General features: G+C 56.6%; 1 protein-coding gene across 1 annotated transcript; it reads left to right on the plus strand.

Annotated features, from left to right (window-relative positions):
• Positions 1 to 2,971: 2,971 nt before the first annotated feature.
• TLX1 (T cell leukemia homeobox 1) lies at positions 2,972 to 8,227 on the plus strand. Its single transcript, XM_025995714.2, has 3 exons — positions 2,972 to 3,560; positions 5,682 to 5,883; positions 8,005 to 8,227. The coding sequence occupies exons 1-3, from the start codon at positions 2,972 to 2,974 to the stop codon at positions 8,225 to 8,227; spliced, it is 1,014 nt and encodes a 337-aa protein (XP_025851499.2).
• The last annotated feature ends 2,699 nt before the right edge of the window (positions 8,228 to 10,926 follow it).

Genomic DNA, 10,926 nt, shown 5'->3' on the forward strand with positions numbered 1-10,926 from the left:
CTGCCTGTGTCTCTGCCTCTCTCTGTGTGTGTCTCTCATGAATGAATAAATAAAATTTAAAAAAATAAAATAAAATGAATATGATTCATATACCATAACATTCCCTTTAAATCATACAATTCAGTGGTTTTTAATATATTCATAAAGTTGTACAACCATTAGCACCATCTAATTCCAGAATATTCCAAATATTTATCATTCCAAGTAGAAACTTTGTATCCATTTGCAGACACTTCCTACACTTCCTCTTCCAACCCCTGGCAACCACTAATCTACTTTCTACCTTCATGGATTTGCCTATTCTGAATGGTTCATATAAATGCAGTCATATGGCCTTTTGTGACTGGCTTCTCTCACTTAACATAATGTTTTCTAGGTTTTTTCATGTTGTAGCAGGAACCAGGACTTCCTTTTTATTCTTTTTTTTATGAATAATATTCCATTTTATGGTTTTTTACCACATTTTATTTATCCATTCATCAGATGATGAATATTTGAGTTGTTCCCACTTTTTGGCCATTATAAATAACATCACTATGAACATTCATTCAAATTTCTTATTTACAAATTGGAGATGTTGCCATTAACTTCACAGAGTTGTGAGTCTTAAATGAGATCAGTATGGCATGGTGCCTGACATGTAGTAGTTTCTCAGTAAAACACTTATATTTATCTCTGCTTTAGTTCCCCCAAGATAAGAGACAGGAAAGAGACAAATTCAGGCTCAAACAGCTTTTGAAGAAAGCTATGGAATCTCCAGGGTAGAGGTGTAGAACCTGGATTGGGTGGATGGACAGGAGCAAACTGGCAAGACAGTAGAGCTCTCTCCTGTTTCTGCTTAGTGTTTACAAACCACCACCTACTTCACATCTGGCCTTGCTTTGAGTGGGCTTTTGTCCTCCTGCCTGGAGCCCAGACAAGGTTTTCCCCATATAGATGTGCTTCCAACTAGCAGCCAGGTTTCCAGGCTAACCCATAAAAGCAAGTCCAATCCAGCTCCTCCATCTTGATCAAATCGAGGTGACTTGGCCTTTCTGAAATTTGGCCTTCTTACATCTATAAAATAAGACTAATACTCATCTTGAAGAGTTGGTGAAGCTCATAGTGTTCTCCATAACACTTATCACCATCTGACTTCCTGCATTTGGTTTTTTGCTTATTGTCTGACCCCTCCTATGGAATGTAAACTCCATGAGGGCAGGACCTTTGTTTTGTTTACTGCTGACCTTTGTTTTGTTTACTGCTGTTTTCCCAATGCCAAGAACAATGCCTGACACGTAGTAGGTATTCAATAAATATTTGTTGAATAAGGAGGTTCATTCATTCATTTTTCACTGAGGATGGGTATATCCTATGGTTTGGGGCTGTACTCCACAGCAAGGAAACTGAGATGAGTAAGCCGTTCCCTGCTTCCAAGGAGATCTCTTCAAGTGGAAATAACAGACATGACTAAAACAAATAGACAATAATGAGACCTGGAGAGTAGAATGGAAAATTTCACATTCTAGCATCTTGCCTGATAGCGACAGTCCCTCCTTGAAGATCTGTTGAATCTAATATAGACCAGAAATAGATCCCAAGTGATCCAATCTGCACCCTTCCCAGAGCTTGGCTCCTGTGAGGGAGCAGACCTTTCCCTAATGAAGAGGGGAAAGAAAAGAAGCAGAAAAAGGGAGTTTCCTCCTCCTCTCCTGGGCTCTAAGCCAGTCAGCCAAAGACAAAACTTTAAAAGGTCTCAATTTGTCTGGAAGCAAGCACTTTCCTGATCTTAGTCCCACCAACCTCAGCCCCTACTGCCTTAAGACCCTAGGTCTCCCTCCCAGGATTCCAAAAGTCAGAAAATAACTCCTTCTCCCCACCACAGTCCAAAGGTTTCTTGCTTGGAATAGCCAGCCCAGGGCTAGTTGCTAGGTGAAAGCAATCTAATTGAATTAATTCACATACAGTAGGAACTGCTTCTCCAGGCATCTGTTTATTTTAAAGGAAAGGTGGTATCTTGAGGCATGGGCACCCTGGCAGGAGGCCCAAGCCAACTCCCTGGACCTGTGGCTGCCTCTCAGGAAGTCTTCCTTTCCTCAGTTTCTCTAAATAGGCTGAGTTGGAGTGGTTGTTGATTTTTTTTCAACAACATATAGCCAGTTATTCATAGGCTTGTGTTTTTAAAAAGGACAAGCCTGAACTCACCTTCCTGCCTCAGGGGCCTGGGCTCCATACCTGGGGAGTAGACAGTCTTCTACTTTCTAACAGGCCAGACTTGAAGTTTGGAGTAAATCCTCTTGTTGAAGGACAGACGCTTCCCAGCTGAGCCCTTGGGGAGATTCTCCAGTAGCGCAGGGACACCCTTCCCCAGAGGCCTAGTAAGCCGGACCCCTATGGCCCAATTCAGAGTGAGGAGAGACTCCTGCCAGGCTGGGAAGAGGGCTCTGTCCTCCACCTCCTTGGGTCCGTCTGTTTATGGTTCTCTGGGAATGGCCGCCTCCTGTTCTTTTTCGTTCTTACGTCTCTGAATCCCTTCTTCTCTCTCTTCCCGAACTACTTCTCCGAGCCTCAGTCTCGGTCCCTCGGTCTCTGGCTCCTGCATCAGTCTCGGCTCCCGGCCTCCCTCTCCCCCTCTCCGCCCCTCCCCCGCGCTGTCATTCACCCCGCTCCTCTCCACGCACAGCCAATGGAGAGACCCGGCCGAAACGGCTAGGCTCGCTCGCACCGGGCTTTTTCGCCCTGTGATTGATGTCCCAGAGTCAACATCTAGCTAGCAGCGGGAGAGGGGAAGGAGCAGCCGGAGAGGGGAAGAATACGGCGCCCCCTCTCTCTTCCCCTCCCCCCTACTTTAGCCCTCCGCGCACTTCGCCTCCAAGTCTCCGCACAGCCAGGAACCGCCGCCGCCTCCGCGCCCCTGCGCTCTGCCCACCGAGCCAAACACAGCAAACGCCGCCGCCCAGGCCCCCCCGCGGGGCCGGGGCCGGGGGCCAGCATGGAGCACCTGGGTCCGCACCATCTCCACCCGGGCCACGCGGAGCCCATCAGCTTCGGCATCGACCAGATCCTCAACAGCCCGGACCAAGGCGGCTGCATGGGGCCCGCCTCGCGCCTCCAGGACGGAGAATACGGCCTTGGCTGTTTGGTTGGAGGCGCCTACGCTTACGGCGGCGGGGGCCCCGCGGCCGGGGCGGGGGCCGGGGGCGCGGGGGCCTACGGTGCCGGCGGTCCAAGCGGCCCTGGTGGCCCGGCGAGCGGCGGCGGCGGCGGCGCCTGCAGCATGGGCCCGCTGGCTGGCTCCTACAACGTGAACATGGCCTTGGCGGGAGGCCCCGGTCCCGGCGGCGGCGGTGGTGGCGGCGGGGGCGGCGGCGGCGGCGGCGGGGGGGCCCTGAGCGCTGCGGGGGTGATCCGGGTGCCCGCGCATAGGCCGCTTGCTGGAGCGGTGGCCCACCCTCAGCCTCTGGCTACCGGCTTGCCCACCGTGCCCTCCGTGCCTGCGGTGCCAGGTGTCAACAACCTCACCGGCCTCACCTTCCCCTGGATGGAGAGTAACCGCAGATACACAAAGGACAGGTTCACAGGTGAGTCCGGCCCGCGCGCGCCCCGCCTGGCCGCGGCCCGGGCTCTGCGCTACCTTTCCCCGGCCCGCGGCTCCCCGCGGCCCCTCTGCGCACCAGGTTGCCCAGCTTCTCTTGGTACTTCCCCCAGGCGCAGCCGCCCGCCACCTTTCCACGCTCGCGGAATCGCCACGCTCGAAGAGTTCTCCCAGTCTGGGCCCCTCTCGGTCTCTCCCGCAGGACCCCCACTCTGAGAAGCGCTCCCAGGTCCCCTCTCGGAGTCCCTGGGCTCAGTCAGGCGGAGGGAAGGGGGGTGTAGCTTCGGGACTACCCTTCGCCCGCATTTGGGGCTCGGGAATCTTGGAGAAAGGGGCGCAATGTGAACAAACTGTTTCTTCCGTCCCGGCCAACGCTCTCTGGCCGAGGCGGGGAGCCCCAGAGTCAGGCGCAAGGAAAGAACAGGTTCCCCACCTCTCGTTCCCTACGCGCGCGCACACACACACACCACTTGGCGCTCCGGAGGTCCAGCGCCCGCTGCGCTTGTCCGCCCGGCAGAGGTCGGAGCCTGAGTCCAACAGCAGGGCTGACGGGCCCGTCTTCCCGGATTGCGGGCTTCGTCCGGCTCGGTGGCAGCGTGAGGCTGAGCCTCCTGCTTCGTTTTCGTTCGGTCCCGGCATGGCGTCCTCCCCTCTGGACCCAGCCCTGTTCCCTCCAGTGTGAATAATGCACCCGCCCGGCCCGCGATCGATCGGCGGCCGAAGGACAACTCCTGGGACGATTACGCACTCAGCGCGGCCGGCTGCCGCCCTCCTCGCTGCCAGCTCCGAGCCTTCCTCCGCTCGCCCCGGCTCCCTCCGCTCCCGCTTCCGCTCTCGGCGCTCAGCTCTGGCTCACGCGCGCGCCCTTCTCTCCGGCCTCACTTCCCGCTGCCCCTTAGCATTCCTGGGATCCGAGGCTACGATCCTCGATCCTCCATCCTCCTGCCGAGCCCAGCTCCCAAGCCGGTTGGGAAGTAGCCACGAGCTAAGCCTGGGTTCCTGGCCCGGCCTCAGAGAGAGGAGGCAGGAGGTACGGGCCGCTGCCTTTGGCGACGTGACTCCCATGGGGCTCGGGATCCAGGGCCCAGGGCCCAGGGGTGGAAAGGAGACAGTCAGCTTAGAGCTACACCCTCAGCTAGGAGACCTCAAGGCACCCCAGGCCCCCTGCTCCTGTTCCCGCCTTGCAGCCCTGGCTCACAGGCTGGGTCTGTGGCAAAGGTGGTGGTGGGGGTGCGGTGCAGCAGAGGCAATACAGCGGGTCTGCTCTGGGCCTCCAGGAAGGACGGACCTAAGGTACTCAAGGGATCCCAGTGCCCCAACCCAAGTCCTCTCAGGCCTGGGGAGGCAGAGCCTGCTGCCCTTTCCACTCCCCCCACCCAGGCCAGGACAGCCTTGAAGGGCTCTAATCGAACCCTCCAGCCAGAATCTACTGCTCTTGGGTCTCTACAGAGGGCCTACCTGGGGAGCCACAGCCCACCCTAATCTTGCTTCAGGCCTGAAGGAGGTTCTCAGGAAGTGAATCACTGTCACCCTGTGCTGCTTTGTGTTGCCCTGTGTCCTGTTTGTGTCTGCCCCTGTGCCTGTTGTGTCGGATGGGATGTATAGATCTGTAACTTGCCCTTGTGGTATGTGATGTGTCTGTGTATGCTGCTGTGTGGTGGTCGCTCAGGTCAAGACCCGAGCACCCCCCCTCCCCTTGACCAAGCACAGCCTCTGGCTGCTGGGCAGCTTCACTGAGGCTGGAGGCCTGGGGCTGTGGGTTACTGTGACCTTTAGCTCGCCTGAAACGTGCCCCTCAAGGAGACTGGGGCGGCGACTGCGCGGGTTCTGGCTGGGCACTTGGGAGCCCCGGGCTAGAGAGGCCTCCGTGGCGGCGGCGGCAGCGGCGTCGGCCTGGCGGGCGGGAGGGGGCCGTTTCCCGCCGCGGGCTTGGAGCCGAGGGCTGACGGGAGGATCGCCGCCCCGCTCCTGGGGTCTAGCCGCTGCGCTCGCTGATCGCGGGGAGTCGGGCCTGGGACGCCTCCTGACGCTCTGCCGCTTGCCTCTGCCGTCTGTCTGTCTCCCGCTCCAGTGGCCCTCTCACCCTTCACTGTAACACGCCGTATAGGTCACCCCTATCAGAACCGGACGCCCCCCAAGAAGAAGAAGCCGCGCACGTCCTTCACGCGCCTGCAGATCTGCGAGCTGGAGAAGCGCTTCCACCGCCAGAAGTACCTGGCTTCGGCCGAGCGCGCCGCCCTGGCCAAGGCGCTCAAAATGACCGACGCTCAGGTCAAAACCTGGTTCCAGAACCGGCGGACGAAGTGGAGGTGAGCGCGCTGGGCGGGCGGCTCTCTGCCCCGGGGTCTCTACTGGGGCGGTCGCACCCCGTTTGCTCGCCGGCTTCCGATCGGCCCCCTCTAGGCTTGCCGGCGCCCGGGGTGGGGCTGGAGAGCCCTGGCTCTGTTTTACCGGAGGCTTCTTGGCTTTCTGGCCGACGTGCTCAGTGCGGGTGTAGACGCGGCCGGTCGCCGCCGCTGCTGGGGGAGACAGCGGGGCCAGAGCTCAGTCCATGCAGTCTGCGCTTTGCAGACCAGCGAGTCCTGAGGGACTTTTTGTTTGCGCAAACTCGCGCTTTCAAAGATGCCTCTTCCACCGAGGCCGGAGGCCGGATGGCCCGCGCCTTGTTTCTGCGCCTCAGCCGGGGCTCCAGGCGGGGCGGCCAGGCCCCAGACCCGGGCCCTGCTGACTCCCTCCTCCCCCGGCTCTCCGCCCGCCCTCACGCAGCGGGTCCCCCACCCTGGAAGAGGAAAATCAATCCGCGCCGGCTGCGGAGGGGTTTTGGAGAGTCCCACTGAAAGAGGGATCAATTAGGAGCAGATGGGTGTGCGTGAGACACACACATTTACCCTTCTCCCGTCACACACCCACAACCACACTACCCCCCCCCACACACACCTCTCTGTCTCTCTCTCAACGCGGCCCACACTCCTTGCCAGATTCAATCGCCGCGTACCGGCGCCTTCTCCAGTTGCGCCCACTTGCACCCCTGTACCCTCGCGCACAGCGGCCCGCATACTCCGTTCCACAGGCGCGAGAAGTTTCTCGCCAGCTCAGGCCTCAGGGCGGAGAGCGCAGGAGAGTCTCGGCGAAGTCCGCGGCTCTGGGCCCAGCCGGCCTAGCGCTGGAGGAAGGAATCGGGAGTTGTCTCTTTTTTTGAATGAAGGCGAGGAATCTGCCGGGGATTCCGACGTTGTGGCCACAAAGGAAGCCACTGCCCCACGACTCTGCCCACCCCCCTGCTTTCCTGGGGAAGACGTGGGGGTCATGGCTTCAGACCTCTGGAAGGCTAGCTAAAGAGGTGTAGCAAGGGCTAGCTGAATAGGGGTGCGGCCACTACTGTTCCCAAGCCCCCCCACCCCCACCCCAGGCTGCAGCCTCAGCCAGGAGAGGGAGAAGGCAAGCCCCTGGAAGAGGGGCTGAGAGAGGGGAGGAGGCAAAGATAAATAGCTCACCCCAAGGAGAAAAGGAAAACACAGGCAGCCTGAAGAAGTCTTAGGATAATAAAGGAAAGCAATGGATCATTAAGCCTCATTTTCGTTTTAAACAAATTCTCCTAATTCTGAGAGAACGAAAGAAGTGGGGGTGAGAGGAAAAAAGGAGATCCAGGCACAAAGCCTAAAAGGAAGAGAACCAGTCCGGCCGTTTGAAATGCAGGAAAGGGGGTTAGGACGACAGTCAGACTCGCGGAGCAAAAGGCAAGAAGGGGCGGCGGGAAAGAGGCCGGCGGCCACCGCTGGGAGAGGCCCTCGCCGGCTTCGCGCGGCTTCATCGATCGCCTACAAATTGCTTCTGGAGGCCCCCGGGACTCCCATTAGGTCTGTCCACCTTAGAGACAGACGTTTGATCTCAGTTGACGGGGTGGAGGGGAGGCTTTAAATGGAATAAGTGAGTCATCGCCTCCCCGCACGGCTTCGGAGGACGGCGGCTGGTCCGGCGGGAGTCCCGGCCGGGCGCGGGGCTCGGGGCAGGAGGTAGGAAGCCTGCCACAGGCTCGCAGAGGAAAGGGGGAGCCGAGAGGTCAGGCCAAGCAGCTCCTAATCCACAGCCCCCGCCGTCTCTGCCCTGGGCTGGTGGGGAGGGTGGTGCGCCTTAGGCTTGGGACAGCGCAGCTCTGGAGGGGAGAGATGCCATCCTCCCCTGGGAAGGGGAGGCTAGTGGGAAGGGGGGGGACCAGATGCTTGGGCCTAGCAGCAGATTGTCCTACTGGGTACCTGCGCTCCTTTGACTTTTGGGGTTTCCAGTCTGTTGGAGTCAGGACCCTCCAAATAAGGGTGTGTGTTAAAAGGGCCCAAGCTAGAGCTGGGGAGGGCTGTGAAGGGAGCAGTGTAAGTCCAGGCTATCTCCCCAGAGCGTACCGAAGCATCGGTAACGGCTTATCCCCGGTGCAGGCGGCAGACCGCGGAGGAGCGTGAGGCTGAGAGGCAGCAGGCAAATCGCATTCTCCTGCAGCTGCAGCAAGAGGCCTTCCAGAAGAGTCTGGCGCAGCCGTTGCCTGCCGACCCACTGTGCGTGCACAACTCTTCACTCTTCGCCCTGCAGAACCTGCAGCCATGGTCTGACGACTCCACCAAGATCACCAGCGTCACATCCGTGGCGTCGGCCTGCGAGTGAGCCTGCCTGCTACTGCCGGGCGAAAGCCAGCGTCCAGCCGTGGGGTGGTGGAGGCTGAGAGCCAGGACTTTCCGTCCCCCCTCCCGCTTCAGACTGCACGCGGGAGGGGGACGCGCGGCACCCCTCCACACCGGCCTGTGCTCCTGCCCTCGCTGTTTTCGGTGGAAAAAAAAAAAGAGCACGGGAGGGAAACAGGGACACGGGACCTCCTTCCAGACACCTAAGTGGTCCCGTGCCCTCTGGAACTGTTCAGAGTCCTCTCAGTTTGCATCTATTCTATTTTATTCTGATTTTTAACGTGGGACTGAGAGAAGCAGAGGAGGTGGGGGAAGAAGAGCTTCTGGGGTCTTCAGAAGACAGCATGGGCTGTCATTTGAAATTGCTCTGGGGAGACTCCCACTGTATTCCACTCTCCATCACACCCGCACCCAAAGTCCCACCCAGAGGTGATGTTACTGTCCCTCCTGGTGTCACCCAGAGTCAAACACAGAGGACCTATGGCCAAGTGTCATGCACACATAGGGCCATAGCCTTCACACCCTTGATTCTCACTATCAGGCATAAGCTAGGGGTGACCCAGCTTCATTGTGAACAGCATGGCACTTCTCACAAACACAAGGCTACAGCCGCACTGTGACACACTATCCCACACACAACAGCACCACAACCTGCCAGGCCCCTATCACACATCCTAGCTGCACCCAGGTACGCACAGGCAGGTTTTCATACAAACTCAGCCTTTTTCTCCAGATCCTGTTCATAGGGGAGTTTAAGTTATGCACTTATAAGGTGTTTTCTGTGTAACCATTTTATAAAGTGCTTGTGTAATTTATGTGAAAAAAAAATAAAACCCTCCGGATCCGGAGCCAGGGCTGCCTGTGCCTTGCTGAGCCCAGCACATTGCAGCTACTGGGGTTTGGTGTGAAATGGTGCTGCTGGGGCAGCTTCTGTGTCTGAGCATGAGGGACATCTGGGGGCCAGAATCTGCAGGCTCTGGAGAGAGGGAAGGAGGGGGACAGAGAAGGCAGACTTGAGGAAAGGAAGGAGTGCCAGGCTCTCCTGGGATGGCTAATGCTCAAGAGAATATACTATCTTTGGGTACAAGGGTTGTGGGTGTGCATTGTGTGTGTGCTGGTGTGGACTATCAGGATGATACTGATAATGAATGTAATAGTGTTTAAGTGTGTCATTGTGTTTGCAATTATTGTGAGTGCTGGTTTCTGCTTAAGTTGCAAATCGAAACTATCATTGTACGCATGAACTTGCAGCAGTGTGTGTAACCGTGTGCGAATGCAACTGTGTCTTTTTAGGTTATTGTGATCATCCACCCGTATATGTGACTGTATGAATCATGTGTTAATGTGTTAATTCATTGCTCCTCCGAATCTATTTTTGTGTTAAATGCGTGAATGTTTGTAATTGTGAATCATCTGTAATTGTATGAATATAATTGTGTGTGATATGTAATCATGTGTGACATGTAATCATATATAAGATGTGTGTTTTACTGCATATATGTGTGACAGTATGTAATGGGGGAGTGAATTAGGGGGGAGTGTGGATCATTGTGGGTGACTCTTCCTGCAGGTGAGTGTGTGTGGTTGTGACTTCGTGGATGTAAATGTGTAATACTGGTGTGGGGGGCGGGTCTAAAGCAGGGTGTGCAGATACACTGGAGGGAGGGTATCAACATCTGATAGGGGTTCTGGGGTTCTAGGCCCTTAGCCTGCAAGCCACACAGGTTGGAGCACAGTAAGTCAGTATGTGGGCCAGGATCCTCTGTGGTGCTCTGAATAGGACTTCCCACTTGGAGCACTAGTCTAGCCTAGGAGAGATTTGAATGAGTGACTTCCTAGGGACCTTCAGGGAAGCCCCAGACCACTCCAGCCAGGAGAGCAGCCACAGTACACAACATTCCCTATAACATCTAGTCCCCCACCTACTAGATGAATCTCAGGTACACAAAACTGACTTGGGCCTGCTTTTCTGGAAGAAGCTAGATGGTGGAGGGTCTGGGGACATGCCATCCTGGGGTAATAAAGTGGTGGGGAATAGGAGGCTCTTTCTTTGGGACGGGAGAGTGAGAGAACTTTGTGACTAGAAACTAGGAGTGAGTGGGTGTTCAGGTATACAGAGCTGTGTGTACCCAGAGGGGTTGGAGGAATCACAGAAACTATCAGAGACACTGTCTTTAATCCCTGCCCAGGCTGCCATCCTGGACCTGCCATACCACAACCACAGGGGGACAAAGCACAGCAACCTCCTACCCTAGGAGCCCCAAGGGGAAATTTGACTAGGAGAGGCAGTGCTCATCCATCCCTCATTCTTGGCCCCCTTGGAGCCTGATTTCAGGAGAAGAGGATTCTGGATCCAAAGGACTAAGCCTGGCCCTCCTGCTCCTGCCTCCCAGGTCCACCAAGTCACCAGGCAGGGCCCTGACAAGCTGTGTTGGTTGTGGGGAGAAAGTTCTGGCCACAATACTGGGTCTGCAAGCCGGCTTCCAGCCCGCACCAGTTGAAACACCCAGTACCTGGCTGGAAGAGATCCGGAAATGGCCTCCCGGAACCACCGAATTCGTTTCCCTCTGCCTGGGCGGGTCTAGATGATCCCTCCTCTGCAGCAAGGACTGAAGCCACCTGGCCCACACTTTCTCTGCGTGATGCCATATCTTCCTCATTTGTGTCTTTAAGACTCACCTT

The sequence above is a fragment of the Vulpes vulpes genome, chromosome 15 (genome assembly GCF_048418805.1).
Source record: "Vulpes vulpes isolate BD-2025 chromosome 15, VulVul3, whole genome shotgun sequence".
Taxonomy (NCBI): Eukaryota; Metazoa; Chordata; class Mammalia; order Carnivora; family Canidae; genus Vulpes; species Vulpes vulpes.